This window comes from Nipponia nippon, unplaced genomic scaffold (assembly GCF_047370975.1).
Source record: "Nipponia nippon isolate SJK-2023a ecotype South Korea unplaced genomic scaffold, ASM4737097v1 scaffold_1, whole genome shotgun sequence".
NCBI classification, from domain to species: domain Eukaryota; kingdom Metazoa; phylum Chordata; class Aves; order Pelecaniformes; family Threskiornithidae; genus Nipponia; species Nipponia nippon.
In genome coordinates, this window is record NW_028262290.1 from 95,185,586 (window position 1) to 95,202,126 (window position 16,541).

A 16,541-nucleotide genomic window follows, 5' to 3' on the forward strand; every position below is an offset into this window, starting at 1 on the left:
CTCAGGCTGCTTTAATCCCAGGAAAGATGGAGTTTGCAAATCAAGCTTGTACAGCCAGGCATGACTCATTTATTAAGGATAAGGAGTCCAGGGAAATCAGGTGTGATTCATAGTAAGGATTAGCTACTTTTAAATCAGTTCTTACCTATGTAGTTATGTAGAATTTGTTTTCTTTTGTTAAACTTGAGGATGCTGTTGTTGCCTAACAGCAAGAATACAGTCTTCATTTGAAGAGGCCAAGCACTCACATCCAGATTTTACTATTAGCTGCACTGCACAGGACGGTGTAAACTAAGGATAGAATACTACCAGCTGTTAACTTGAACTGCTTATTAAGGGCAATTTTTAGCATACTTCTCACTAAAATGATTTTCCAGTACCAAAATTTGGATAGTACACAAAATAAATAATCCTAACTTTAGGCTAGAGCAACAAAAGATTAAAGGCATGTTAAAGCCTAAAGAGCTTAAATTCTGCTTAGTCGCTGCCTGAAGCCTATATGAACTCTGCTTTATGCATTAAAGCCTTTCAGGGGCCCCAAATCCTCTTTGTGGACATGTCCATGATTGTCCAAATCCTGTGGCTGCAACGTCTATCTCAAACTGAAACACCTGTCAAGTTCAAAATGAATAAGTGTACCTTTACCTGTTTGTAAGCATAAGCAGATTTACTGGATTAGGCATGAGACTATTCATACAGCAGGCTACATTTACAGACCCAGTGAGCAGAGAAGGCATTTCCATCTTTAAACAGCCCTGTTCATCGTTGGATGATGTGGCTTTTCTCTCCTCAGCCACAGCAGTGAGAGCCACATCTCCCCCTCAGCTCTCTTCTGAAGGGGTATTTTTAACTTTTAAACTACAGATCATTCTGAAAGTCGAGATGGGGCACTTCCAATTACTATTGCTACCACTGTTCTGCTCGTGAGGGATGGCTATTTAGCTAGGCCTGGTCATTCAAATTAAGGCTGAGATGGGTTCGAATAACTCACCTATCTGCAAATTTGAGTCTCTCTACGTTCTATAGACAGCCCATAACATAATCCACTTCCTAAGCATAAGCTGTAGCGCCCTTAATTTTTTGTGCTGAGGGCTCTTTAGTCTTGCAAAACACTGCGATGGTTCTCATGTAATGGAACTACCACAAGGGCTTGCAGGTTTTGAAGTCACGGAGAAGCACGCAGCAAGGAAGCACCTCTGTAGCGTGCAGCCAATGACATCACGTTACACGCGACTGGGCTGTGGAGCTTTCACAACGCTTTGTCACCAAAATGCCACTGCTGCGTCATTCCTGTTCCCCAGCTGTGGACAATAATGTGAAAAAGATTATTCTCTTCAGAAGTTTTATTATGTCCATAAGTATGTTAGCACTGAGGGCACTGTCAAAGATGATTTTGGGATTTGGGGCCTACTGAAGCACTCACCAATTGCTTCACAGAGGGAAACCGAAACAATAACCTTTCTCGTATTATAGCACTGTGTTTGTCCTTCCTTGGGAGAACAGGGAGAGCTCAGCCTATTCCACCATGATCTAAAAAAACACCTTCCATTTTCTTACGAATGCTAGAGCCTTCTGGGACGTCTCCATTTCCTCCAGACGTAGACATCACAAGAAGTAAGCACAAGCACTCTTCTTAAACCATGTGTACAACTTGGCTTGGTAAATCCAATTTACTGCCAGCACTACCTAGCCAAACGTGCAACACACTGTATTCAGATGTACCATACTAACAGAAGCCCAGAGGATACTTATTTGATCAATTTTCCCTCTACTGCTGCAGTTACAGGTGAAACAGATCACCATGTGACCAAGAGGTTGTACAATGGTTTACAGCAGCATTTATTGTGTGTATGCATGTCCCCGTGCTGTTGGGGTTCAAATGTTCAACCTGACATAGCAATTTTGCTTCAGTTTTCTATGGACCTACGACTGCTATACGATAGAGATTTTTGCATAGTTACACTCGCATAAATGCCTGTTACTACAGAGCTGTATTTATACTTGGGTTTTGAACAGGTAGGATGGCATCCACCACAGCTGACCACGTTCACGCAAAATGCTGAGAACTAACAGGCAGCAAACGGTGTAGCAACACTTCAAACAGCAAGCTGAAGATCAGATGCTGTACTAACACCCAATAGCATGGTAAGAGCTAAATGCAGAAAAATTAAAAGCAACTTTGAACTCCTTAATGAGTACGTTCAAATAGTTCTGTGTTGACAGCATCCATTTCATCTACCAGTTTCTAGCATTTGCTCTAAGAGATTCACATACTCTCATTTTGCACTGACCAGCAGTTACCAAATGAAGGTCTCTCTCAAGGCGATTGTGCTCTGAAGCTACTCACTGTTCCCCTAGAATCACACCACTGGGCATTGTCAGCATGCCTTCTTCAGCTTCAACAAAGTTGCTGTAGCCAGCCCAAACAGACAGAGATACTCGTTTTAAGTATGTTTATTAACGCTTTGAAAACAGGAGAAAAAGTGGAAGTATTAGAATCTGGACAAAGATCGTAAGATTTACGATCACAGAATGACGGAGGTTAGAAGGGACCTCTGGAGGTCATCTGGTCCAACCCCCCCTGCTCAAGCAGGGCCACCTCCAGCTGGCTGCCCAGGACTGCGTCCAGATGGCTTCTGGGTATCTCCAAGGACAGAGACTCCACAATCCCTCTGGGCAACCTGTGCCAGCACTCAGTCACCCTCACAGTAAAGAAGTGTTTCCTGATGTTCAGAGGGAGCCTCCTGTCTCAGTTTGTGCCCACCACCTCTGGTCCTGTCACTGGGCACCACTGAAAAGGGCCTGGCTCCTTTCTCCACCCTCCCTTCAGGTATTTATAGACATTGATGAGATTCGTCTGAGCCTTGTCTTCTCCAAGCTGAACAATCCTGGTTCTCTCAGCCTTTCGTCATAGGAGACATGCTCCAGTCCCTTCATCATCTTTGTGTTCCTTTGCTGGACTCTCTCCCGTAGCCCCGTATCTCTCTGGTCCTAGGGAGCCCAGAACTGAACACAGTATTACAGGTGTAATGAAAATTACAAGGTAAAACTTTACACTCAAAATAAAAAACCAAGAGAAGAGGAAGCATAAAACTGAGAAATCTAACAAAGAAAAAAATGTTTAAGTATCCAGCTGTAGAGAAGCAATACGTTACTATCACACCTCAAGAAAAAAAACCAGCAGAACAGCAGAAATTGATCCAGGTATAGAAAAGAAGGGGTAAGTCAGCATTACAGTCTAAGCTGAGTATTTGTGCGTCAATGTTACTGTCTTTGCTTCTCTACAAGTGAATGGCAAAAAGATACAGATCGGGCATGATATCGTTATGCTCAATTCCTCACATTATGACAATTCCTCACAGTTTTCCAATGGCAGCAGCTTTTGACCAGTAGCAAGGTGGACTAAATTCAGCGCAGCCACCTGAAAGTGAAGGGTATTATGCTTCTCCTCCGACCGTTACTCTCGCTGGCTTGTTTCCATAGCAGTCTTCACAGAAAACAGAACAAATCAACACGACAATAACAATGCACACAATGCAAAGAAGCTTCAAACAAAATGCAGGAAACCTGTTCTACGGCTGCCTTAATTTCACTTTAAATTATGCTAGCACAGAACACAGAACAGAAACAATTTAAAATGTCTAATACCGGCGTAAAAGAAAACTGAGCTTGCGATGGTACTGTTTTCTTTCAGGTACAAACGGGCTCTGCTGGACTTGGGGCACAGAATAACTGAGGGTATTAACATCTATTCCCTGCTCACCACAGACTTACTAAGGCAAGTTTGGGCAAGTTACCTTCTCTGCTTCATCACTGAAATGGAGATAGGATTTTTCTGCCTCATAGGCAAGACTAAAATTAATGTCTATAAACTGCCTGAATAGTCAGGAGTTTTACATTAAATATTAAAATTAATATAAAGATTTTTAAACAGGTAAAAATGTAAAAGAAAAGAAACCTTCCGCTAACAAATTCTGAGCTATTACCCAAACCGCATATAAAATCCCTCTAGAAAAAAAAAAAAAAGTATGAATCCATTTAATTACTTCCTTAACTTGCAAAGTTTACTTATTATTTCCTGCCCTCCAGAGTACACATGCAATTCTAGACATCTTTCCAGAACAGCAAACAACTCAAGAAGTTTCCATGACTGAAGAAGCAGCGATCAAACATAAGAGAAGGGCTTGTTTGTGCCTGGGAGCATGGGAGGCAGAAAGAAAAGAAACAATTAAGACAAACCAGGTTAGTAAGGAAGGCACTTATTAAAGAAAAAAGAGCACTTGCAATAATTTATTTCCTCTTCCTTTAGTTCTCAAAGGCAAGCAAGGGAGAAGAGTGATTTTCTTGGAAGACGGAATGAGGTCAAGGAGTTAACTCATCCACGTACTCATCGAGACCTTTCCGAAAATAACAGCAAGTATAAAAGGAAGTATTTTTTCATGGAGAAAAAAGGATTTAAAAGAATCATCCAGACAGTCGTAACTGATATGAAGCAGAAAATATGGAATGTGACCAATCTGTAATAGTATGACGCAAGCCCTTAAATGCAGGAGTAGAAACTTGAAACAATCCATAGTGCATCAACAGAGCATGTTAAAAAGGGAGTTAGCATCCAAAAGTAATAAAGACAAGTAAGGAAGACAAGTAGGAATGACGTATGCCTGTTTTAGATTAAAATGTTTGGTAAGTTCAAAGCACGAGTGATAAAACAAGATTAAGAAAAACAGTTTAATGCAGTATCAAGAACCACTGTAGGTTTAGGGAGGGTTTCAGAGCATTAGTTCTTCCACACTTGTATTCACATACATGTGTCTGAACAATTAGCAGTTTGATGATCCTGATGTACTGAAATACTGAAGAAATCCACTGCACGGTCAATTACTTCGGTATTCAAGTGTGCCAAATAAATGAAAAAATGTAATGTGAAAGCAACTGCAAATGCTTACTAATTTAAGAAAACGGAGCTCCCTCAGTCCTCCAAAGGAGGCAGAAGTAGAGGGTGTCACAGAGGTAGATTGCTGACATCAATGGAGACCTTGGGCAGCCTTAAATTTTAGTGCGAACTTCAATCCCATTGTAACTAATTCTTACATCACAGTTTTTCTATAGAGAGGAGAAAGTTGTGTGGCATAAGAATAAGAAGCAACTAATTCACATTATATTTAGGTAATAAATTTTATGGTGAAAGAACGAATGGGTTTTTCTGTAGTTTCATAATGCCTACTGTAAAGAGTCCAGGAGCCAATGAGTATAAAATGCAGAGGTTATTATGATCAGCCTACATAGCAACATTAGGAAGGGTTAACCAACACCCCAATATAAGTGCTCTTACACGAAAAAGAAAGAACTTACAATTACTTTGTGGACAAGCCCTTACTCATATTTCATCGACAACACAAAACCAACATACAGATACAGTACAGAAGATCCTAAAACAAAATTTTGTAATACGAACACTTGGAGGTTTGTAAGGTTCTCTTACTTGCATGTGCTATAAAGCTTAGTAAAAAAACCCACAAACAGCATTCACTGAAATGAAGGTTTTCTTAACGTCTCAATGAAAGCATGAAACTGCGCAGACCATGACAGGTGGCAAAGTATGAACTACTCTCACTTGTGTGTGCGTTTTTGTTACACGCTTACATATTGTTGATTAGCAAGTACTAGACTCACAGCTCTGAAAATAAAAATCTGACACTCAAATTTATGCTATTGACACTAAACCTACAATATTCGTCTATAAAAACCTTATTTTAAAGTACACCTGTAAAACAAAACATACATTTCTATAGTTAAGGAAAATTAATAAAAAAATAAATCAAAACTTCCCCTAACGTGTGCTCCATTAACTCAGTCTTGTATACAATAGAGAATAAATTAAAAGGGGAATTATTGTGAACGCTACGCTCTCCAGAGAAAATAGAGACAAAACTGGATTATATGAACAGTTCGGCAACCTACATACTACATTTGAATTCTCGTCAGAAACTTTGGGAGTGACTTCTCATCTATTTATATAAAACAGATGTCAAAAAAATTATATTTACTATGACTTTCTGCATATATGGTAGCTTTCACATAATTTGGTTTCCTGAAGTTCAATAATGTTTAGCAACAGACAGAGTTTACAGACGGCAAAACTGAGACTGAAAAATAGCCAAAATGATGCTCTAATGCTAATTATCAAGTTCCACCAAGCCAGTGAACAGAGCAGTAAATGCTCCATAATTACCTTCTTCTCAGTGGTTCAAAAACTGTCCCTCTTTTAAGCTTGATAGGTAACTTAACCTCACTGGAAAGGGCAACTTCATTTAGTGAAAAGAATGCAAGAGAATATAAGAGTTAATAAATATTATGAGGAAAGAAATGTGTATCAAGCCCCTTGACTTGGTCAAATGCACTCTTGCACGAAATTAGAAACTGTAACCCTTTTTCATATTTTATCATAAAACTTTGGCTGCAACGTGAAAATGGATAGTCATGGCAGGCCATCCTTCTCTTTCAAGGTGTATCTGTTCGTCAAATTCACATCCCTCTACCTTATCCAGGACACAATCACGCAGCAGCTGGGAATTTAAAAAACAAAATTGTCACACGCAATAAATTCTCATAACTTGGCAACACTAGGCATACGTGGGTTGAAAGGCTTTGACACACCAGAGTAGCTTGAGTGCTGGCAACAGTGCAGTTACGTTAGTGCAGCTCTCCACTCCACCTATGTGTCCCATCGTGCTAAGATGGCTATGTTATTCCATGTTGTATTCTATAACATAATACGGCATATGCTAGCTACCAACTCAATAAGCAAAATTTAAGGCACATTTTGTGTCTGTGCTTTGATTACGAGCTCCTTGGAACAGCAATTCTTCCTAAATGTCGGAAAAACATTTTGCACATTTTGAATGCTTTCATAAACTAGTATTTTTAGCAGAAGGCAATTCTATGAGATATTTCAAGTCTTTGTACATTCTTCCTGACTATACAATTCTATTATTCAATTTACTTTTGTTTAAGTTGAAAGAACACACACCAAGATGCATCTAAGGGACACAACAACAACAACAACAACAAAATCATGGCCACGTGAGAACAATGAACTGTACGGTGATTAGTATTTTTAAAGTGCTATTGTTAAATATATAAAATGAAAGAGACGGGAAGCGATTCAAAAGTGAGTTGAATATGAAAGTAAGAGAGATAAATGGACTTAGTCTTCCTAAATTCAGGATGAAAAAGACACACTGGTAGTACGTTGTCTCCTCCTGTCATTAAATAAAGAAAATTGTAATCTGTACCCTAATCCTCTTAAGTTCATCACAGGACCACACAAAGACTGACACAATACATATTCCAAATACATTAGCAGATGCTGTTATTCTTCATTCCAATATTGAAAATGAAGAGTTTTGATTTGATGATGCTAATTTAGAGGACTTCCACGCCTCTTTACAACACTATGATATGGAGGGCCCCAGGCCACTAAAAATTTTGTATTTCACCACAGAATAAGCAAATAACAGCTTCTTACACCATTGTTTCAATCATGACTTTTTCATTTTGTGTTCTCACCCTGTTCAGGCCTAAAAGCCCATTCCCCCCTTGTAAAAGCATGGGTGTTGAACACAAACTCAATCTCATTTTTGTTACTTGCAAGCAATAATCAAAAAGAGTAACACCGTAAAATTTCCATTAAAATTTCAATTATTACAATAAATACCAAGTTCTGTGATGATCTAATCAATAACTTAAAAAAAAAAAAAACCCGAACATTTTTATTTAAAATGAACAAGAGTGACAACATACCATATTCTAAACCTTCCACCTTTAAAATCGCAATTTGGTCAACCAGTTGCTGATTAGGTTCCATTAAACGTTAATATGCTATTACATTTAAATTACCCTGCCTAGACAATTAACAAAGACAAAGAACCACTAATCTCAGATCAGCCACATGGCCAATATTATTAAAATGCCCAAGTTAGTCTTCTACTGTGTCCCACTTGGAGTGCAGCTTCTCAGCAGTCTGCCAGGAGCTGCTGTCCTTCATTGCCTGATAATGCCATCTGACAGTGGCCTACACCACCTTTTATGATGAACTCAAGTGCTCTGAAGAAAGGGCTCACAAAAATGTGCATTTCTAGCAATCTGCAAACAGACAATATGTCTTCAGCTCCTTTGGTTTTAATAACGTTCCCTTTGGAAAGTGGATCAGTTGAAGACTGTTCCAATAAAACAATAATAGTGAGTCATAGTCTAGACAAGGCATAAACCACTGCCTATACAGTTTGTGACAACGTCCTTGTTTTTCTTTCTTCCACACTTTTTTTCCAAAGACCATGCAGTGAAGGCAGTTTGATTTTATCCATATTTTTACTGTAAACATTAAGAAATATACCAAGGACAACCAGTAAGCCTGACCACACGTACCTAAAGGGGAGGGAGAGGAACAAAAGTTACCATTGGCACTTTATCTGTAACGATTACATAGCAATATTTGCAGATTAAATAAAAATAAAGCCCCTGCATTAAGGAGAGAAGAGTTTAAGGACTCCTCCCCCCCCCCCAAATCAGTGGACTCTCAGAAAGAATTTGCTTGAATCTTTGTTATTACTATCCTTCCACCCTTCTTTTTCTCATCCTGGCTGGAGAGCTTATGAAGGCACACTTATAGTTAAACAGTAAGTAAACAGTAGCTGTTCTTTCTCACATGAATAAAGTAGTCCTGAGGGGTTTTAGTATGTTTTTCCTTCCTATGGTTATGAGAGCTACACTCTCTATTACTGGTCCAAAATGTGTTCTCATTCAGTGCCTTATATCCATACTTCCCCATGTAAGCACATTTTTGTTTCAGTTTTCCATTATTTTAAGCCTCAAGATTTTTAGCTGGAGTAAATTCCATTTGGGCATTTGGCTGTAAGCTTTGTTCTTAAATCTCAAATAAATTTATACATAGCAATAAAATTGAATACTATTTTGTTTCAAACCAGAAGCAATTAGGATCAATGCAGCAACTTCGCTGCATTTTTCAATGTAAGCTCTTCCTTGAGATTAAAAAAAGGGAAGAAACCCAAACCCAAGAGTCTTGCAATTTAATATATCGAGATAATAGAAGCTTGTAGTTATTTAAAAAGGCTAAGAACTCAAATCTGAGCTCATAAAACAGGAAACAATACTGTAATGAAGAAAATGCCTTCCTTTAGCCAAGTCTTCCTCCACAGAGAAAGTACCCAAACAATTTATTAAGTATCCTAAGCGCTAGGTATTATGTAAGATTTTTCTTAAAAAAAAAGAAAAAAAGCCAACACATGGAATACCTTGTCTTTCAGACCTTTAGAGAAATGGAAACTATTTTCTCTAGCATGATTAGCATCAACAAGCCAGTCAATATTTACAGCAGATGGCCAACATTTGTAGATGATATGAAATGAAAAGCATTAAAGCCTGAATATGATTAATTACTGTTGTTATATTTCCATGATCAAGAACATAATTTTTTTTATAAAATATATAAAAACCCATTTAAAACTATATATACTTACTGGAATGTGAATGGCTTTGCAAAGAACAAAAAAGAAAGCACAATGGTCATTGCTTTTCTTCCTGTTGTTACTGCAGAGGAAAACAAATATAAATTTCTTTAAGAATTCAGTTACAGCAAAAGAACATAATGTAGTTGTCAACATTAGTAGATAAACTCATTACATAATTAAGTGTCTGGCTAAAACGATGATCAGCCTTGGTGCAAACACAGACTGCAGATGCACCAGTCCAGTGCAAAATAGCGCTAGAATCGTATGCTCTTTGAAACCAGTACATTGCATCAGTAGTATCAGCTCCAGTCACAGTATCTGCAGTAGCTAAACTTCCAGAATAAGACTTGCTATTTAATAACTTCATGCTAATCAATTCACAATAGCTGAAAGCAACACACAATCCTTGAAAGTAACTGATGATATAACCTAATCTGTTAAAGGAGAAAAAAATGGCGATACACCAAATATCTTTGCATTTCTACCTCATGTTATTACAGTTCAGTGGTGTTTTGGGTTTTATTTTTAACTGAAATGGGATCAGCATCTTGTCATTCTTTTGAAGATACTGAAAATTTACCTAACAGTGCAGAGAAATACAATTTTGGTTAGAAAACCAAGAGACCAAGGATATCTGACTTCAGTGATTATGCATTAGGAAGTTTTCACCAAAACCATCAAGAGACCTTCTTCTACATGTGACCTTATCACTAGGAAGAATCAAGGTAGCAAGAAGAGTTGAGAACACAATGCTGTTACCAAAAATGGAAGTAAACTATCTGTTTGGGTAATTCTCAAATTAACTATACCTCCAACAATTATTTGAACAATTTCAATGCTATCTGCTATGAAGAAGAATACAGTGTTGCTAGCAAATTGTGTACTGGGAAACCTATATAGTTTATCACTGAAACAAAATCAATAAATGAGTAAAAGTTATAGAAAATGTTTAAAGAATAATGTAACAATGCAGCCAGGTGTACAAGTTTAGCTGTGAAGGTTAAGGGCCTGAGAAGGTGTTATATGATAGTGCAGGCTTCTCACTTAAGAAAGACCCCAGGTACAATTGTCTGCACCAGAAGAAAAAGATGTTTTGTATTAACAGAAAACATTTTGCTTACCATGAAGTACTTTTTACTATACCATACTGGAAAGCCTTATTGGTATAACTACATCCGCATTAGTCTTACTGTAACATACTGACAAAAGTAACCAATGACTACTGCTGTATTTTCATGCTGTTATGGCTAGTAAAGCAAGTTTTGCTCTCCCCAAGCCTCCCCCACAAACAAATATTTACTTAACAGCATCTTTTGAAGTGGAAGAAACAGCCTTCACCATTGCTTTATCTGCCCCGATCTCAACTTTTTAGTAACAATTTTCTTTACATTTTAAGAAATTTATGCGCATCAAATAAAATTATTTTCTATTACATGAAAAATTAAAGGAGAATGAAAAAGAAAATTGAGTTTTAATTAGAAAACAGTTTACAGATGAATAATTTAAAAAATGGTTAAATTACTTCATTTTTTCTAATTATGATTATTTCTGTTCTTTCAAATCAGTTATTAATTAAAATATTTATGTAACCATTTCCTTCTAAATTAAGTGCCTTTTCTTCTTTTTCCCAATTAAGTCTGATAATTTCTCATTCTGCTAATAGAAATACAATTTTCATTAAACTCTTTCACCCCACTCCCCCCCAAGAAGGGGGAGGACGGATGGGGGGTGGGAGGGACAGTAATGAATGTGGTGTTCTTCCAAGGCACAATAAACATTTTCACATTGCTACAGGCAAGATGGAAAGGGCTCAAGTGTTAGGATTGTCAAGGTCAGGCATAAGAAAACCTGGGAAGGTTTTGCTATTCCACAGCATTTTAAAACATTTTTTAGCACAGTAAGACTTTTTTTTTTTTTAAAGAGCTATTTTAATACATGAACCAACCCTCTCATCTAGGCCAATTTCCAGTCAGGAGACGTACTGAGCTTTGTTAAAAACAAATGTGAAACAGAAGTGCTGCAGAAGCAACAATTAATAGGAGAGAAGAGCATGCAATGCTCAGGTCAGAAAACAACAGTCTGTATTTTCCTCTCCACTACGGTGAATGAAGTAGAGCATCACCTGATGGAAACCAGCTTTTAGGGACAGAGGGAAGAGAGGAAAGTAGCTCCAAGGCATCTTGCTACACCTTCCCCCCACAGGCCCTCGTGACTAATGTTTGTAGTTTTAAGAAAAGGTAACCTCAGGAAGGAACAAGCCTCGTGTAACTGTTCTTGACAGACTACTGTAATGACTATATAAATAATAAATACAATAGGCAATAACTGACCTTTGAAAAATACACTCAAGTTACATTTTAAGTTTGGAAGCAACAATTTTCTACAGACAATTTTACGTTCTATAGCAGCTGCATATAGTAAAGAGTAATAATTTTAGGGACAGCCTGAAAACAGGTGTACAGGAAGATGCTGAAAAATGGTCAAGTGTCAGACTTTTCCTTGAGTGTTGTTAGATACATAAAAAACGTTAACATTACAATTAAATGCTGCTAGAATGAACAGCAGGGTCATTTCCCCTTATTCGAACAGTTGAGGATATTCGTAAACACTTCAGTCACTTGCCTGTTTTACAAACTGACAATGTTACAGGTTAAAAGCATTCACTTGTAATAGAGTTATGTCATCACTTGCCAGCACAGGGCTGACACTCATTGTGCTCGCTGGCTTCCTCATTCATAGAGAGCCAGACAATCCCAGCTAGCAGGATTTCAATCCCTTCGCATGATTTTCGCAGATGACCGATTACTCAACATGAAGAATATGTCCAGTTGCATACAGCGTAAGAGTCAAGCCTGAATATCTACAAAAGGTTGAAAATCTATAATGGTTGTGACTGCCTCTTCCTTCACGTCCTCCTTTTCCTCATCCATCACATACCTGCAGTATGTCAGCACAGATAGGTCTGACTTGCATTTATTGCTAGGAAATTATTATATTACTAGCTGAGAACGCCACATCACAGAAACTTTTTATTTGTGCGTGAGCTATCACGGAAGCAGAGAAGATGGTATTTGGTGACTTTCTTAGCCTGGAGAGGATTCCAGTAACTTTTAACCTACTTTAGGGACTTATATTGTTCCACATTCACATGCGGCTAGAGACACACCAGTGACACACACACTTGTTCATACCTGTTACAGCCAGAAGGGCACCAAAGATTTTAATCAATGCTAGAACAAAGGATATGCCAAAATACCCAGTCAGAGAGAAAAGGAATGCATAACCGTAAGTCTGAACTGGATGCTGCAACAACAACAACAACAAAAGCCTGTTAGGAAAATTCAAAACAAACCCTGAGGTATTGCAAAATGACATAAGACTACAGACTTTAATCAATTGCTTGAGCAATAATAAGCTGTTCAACAATGCATTCATGCAAAGATCCTTATTTAATTTTAGTTAAATAATGGAAAAAGAATAATGAAATTATAAGCTCATAAATCTGGTCCTGCGATTTTTTTTTTTTTTAAAACATTACCCTATCTTATACATCAAAGACTGTAACAACTTGCTTAATGTATGAGTTATACAAGTCAACCGGTTTACATGATGAAAACATAACCTAGAGAAGCGGTGAGATTTTCTAAACCATACAGAGCAATGTTTTCCAGTGAGGTTGTTCATAGAGAAAAGGAAATCTTTACACCTACCTTTGAGCAAAATGTTACTGCAGGGCTTAATCCACTAGTGCATGTTAATCCAAATAAAATATACACAAAACCTATTGAATAGGAATACAAAACCTAGAATAGTTCAAGAGAAAATAATTACCAGGTGATACTATACAAAAGGACAAAATTAAATGCTCTCAAATGTTTGGCCCTGTTAATATGTTCAACTTCTCAGAGTTGAATTTGCCATGTTTGAAGATATTTTTACTAGGATTTCTATAATAGCTGAGGTACAGTGAAAGGTGAATAATAAGTGTTAGAGACATTCTTCCTACCCACAACTACATAAAAAAAAAGTTTGTATGCTAGTCAGTTAATAATATCCTGAGGTCAATGTTGACTGTGGTAAATCCTTCAAATTCAGGATTTCACAGCCTAAATAAAACTTCACACAACTATATAATTAAATAGTTTGAATAGTATGTTAAACATATTTTGTTCTCTGCTACTTATCCTGCACAGTAAAGATCCATATTACGTTACATGTGCAAAGGGTAGCACATAATCACTATCAACTGCCAGAAGAAGCGTCACATAAGTTTCAACTGTGTCACTTTAGTTCACGTACATGGCGCACCTGCATGATGGTTATAGGATACAAGGTTTTCACATATGACCAGCTCTAGCCTAGTTCAGTACTCAGAACTCACTATATGCAGCAAACAAGTAAGCTCTTCATTTTGTCTGTACTCTTATTTAACTCATAGCTTCATACAAAAGCAACAAAAGAATCTTCATCCTATCTTTTTCCATGTAGAGGAAACAACAGAAACTGGAACTGCCCATCCATACATCCTCCCATGCAGTAGGAGGCATCCAGCTGTTTGGGTAACATTTACCAGCCTTTTCTTGTGAAAAAGGGAGACAGTGAACAGAACTGTTCTACACATTACCAGCTAGAACACTCTGATTTACTACACTTTCAAAACTCAGTGTAAATTACAGGCCTACTTCTTTTGATACAGGTTTCATCAATTGTTTTCTTGTTATACTAATCTCAATCATTCACAAAAATAAATCTATTAACAATTGAGAACAATGCCATGAGACAACAAAATCCTTATCATTGCTCTACAATAAAGGAGGATGAATATACATTTCAAGAGCAGAACTGCTTTCAACCTCTTAAAAACCAGTGACCTGATCTTCAGAGCTCTTATTTTACAGTGTTTATACACCCAGAAGTTAGTCTCCAGTTCTTCATTTGCCTCTGCATCCAGCTTTTCTCCCAAACTACCCAAAGACCTCACTTTTCACAACAGGAATGAGCACGACATTGCTAGTTCCTTGTTAGGCAGTGTGACAGAAGTCACTTCCTTAGAATCACACACAAGGCAAAATCAGGTGTAACTTTCCAGAGCAGTGGTTACTATTTCAGCCTCAAGAAATCTTTTCTCTTTTCAGAATTGTTTAATCGAGGGCAAGTCCCAAATTCAGCAATGAAACAGAGATCCTGTGGATGACAGGTTCCTTTACTATGCAATTTTATTTCCAGATCACTGTCCATTAAACATGATCTCTGATTCAGAAGACCTCTTAAATTTTCACCCACAGTCTCAGGTCTGGAAAAATGATTTCTGAAATTCTGCTTGTACTTCTGCACTGAATTCTCCAAACAAAATCCTGGAGTGTGATCTCTAGGCCTCAAACAGGCAAAACCTTTATATCCTTAATCACTACACTGATTCTCTACAAGTAGTATGAGTATGCAATATGAAGACCAACATTTGTCAGACTTAACACAGAATAAAAAGCAAAATCCTGGAGGTAACAGGAGCATCGCAGGTGAGGCACTTACAAACCATCAGATGATTGCTGGCAACATGCAAAGTGGGCACGAAAAGAGTTACAGGCTGTACTTTGTTTTGGATTTCAGAGATTACAGCTATAGAAGACTGCACTGGGTCCAGTCAGTGAGGACTGGAGGTCCCAGGTGAGGTCCATCTAGCTAAGATCTCTGTCTCTGGAAGCAGTCAACAGTGAATACTAAGGAAAAAGTGCAAAAATAAAAAACCAGAATGCAGCAACACTTTTCAGGTATAGTCTTCCACTTTCCAGAAACTTGCAGCTCAAACTTCTTGAGCCAACCTAAATCACTTTCAGTCATAAATGAAGCTTCCTTCTAACTAATTTTCTCTCCATTTATGAAGCTGTTCTCATAAATGAGAAACTAGATTTTCTAGTTAAATGTCAAATACATGCCAAATATGCAAGTTAAATTTCAATAATTTTTTACTTGTGGCATATTAAAATAATGTCTGTTATAATAAAAGATTTTCTTGTATTTACTCAATTTTAGAGGAAAAGATGCCAAATTCAAATATAAGTTTTGTCTAAAAAGAAAAAAAAAAAGTCAGACCATACGAACAGGTAATCCAATTCCAAATAAGTATATAAAAAATACTCAGCAAGACTTTTTCAAAATCATGTATTTCAGTGAATCAGGAACACACATATTCACCCATTCCGAAAGTCAGAGTTTTACTGATTTCAAAAGGTTAAAAAAAGGCTGCCTCTCAAATGCTAGCACACTCTAGAATCGGAAGTCTAGCAAAGTAAGAAAAGCAACATGTTCCATGTAACACATGCTTATCTATACCAGAAGAACAGTACATATTTTTCAGAGATTAAGTGCATGATCATACAGAAAAAACTCCGTTGATTTCAGGCCTGCAGGGTAGACAAACAAATTGTTGCTAGAATAAGTGTTTTTGTAGCTGCAGTATACATTTGAAGTTGCACACAGAAAGCAGCACACCTGAAAGGTTAAAAAACAAAACAAACAAACAAAAAAATCACCAAAAGCCCCCGAACAAAGAAACAGAAAACCCCAAGAATAGTACACCAAGAGCCCTTCTTTACATATGCAACAGAAAAGCAGATTAATTTTCATGTTTTGTCATTTTATGCCTTGTCTATGATAGAACGTGTTCTTTTAAAATTGCAAATCTGGTATTTACCATTTCTGAATTAGAACCATTGTGCAACTTCATAGCTTTTTCCTGTACATTTCCTATAACTGCATCTGCGCAGAGGGCAAGGGATATTAGGACCACACCTAATATAAGAAAACAAACAAACAAAAACCTGTTCAGAATATTTATCAGCAAAGCAGAGTAGTGATGAAAACCACTCTGTACTTATCGTGAAAAACATAAAAAAATCTCAGGAATAAAAAATAATAATAAACCCCCTTCGAGATCATATTCTAAATGTCAGCAAAACTATTTCATTATACTGGTATAAAGCAGTGTCCACCCGCACTCCCTCAACCACTTTA

General features: G+C 37.4%; 1 protein-coding gene across 4 annotated transcripts in view; it reads right to left on the reverse strand.

The window, feature by feature from the left end:
• Nucleotides 1-2,235: 2,235 nt before the first annotated feature.
• SLC35B3 (solute carrier family 35 member B3) overlaps nt 2,236-16,541 on the reverse strand; it is a 29,375-nt gene continuing 15,069 nt past the window's right edge. For 2 of the 4 annotated variants that reach the window (XM_087763133.1, XM_087763160.1), the window contains exons 6-10: nt 16,222-16,319; nt 13,241-13,333; nt 12,722-12,833; nt 9,540-9,609; nt 4,715-8,427 (exon numbers count right to left, since the gene is read on the reverse strand). In XM_087763133.1, coding sequence (XP_087619259.1) covers nt 8,277-8,427; nt 9,540-9,609; nt 12,722-12,833; nt 13,241-13,333; nt 16,222-16,319 — 524 coding nt within the window. In that variant the 3' untranslated portion in view covers nt 4,715-8,276. Of the gene's footprint in view, nt 3,007-4,714; nt 8,428-9,539; nt 9,610-12,721; nt 12,834-13,240; nt 13,334-16,221; nt 16,320-16,541 lie in introns of those variants that run through there. The other 2 variants (XM_087763141.1, XM_087763151.1) reach the window with 2 other exon arrangements.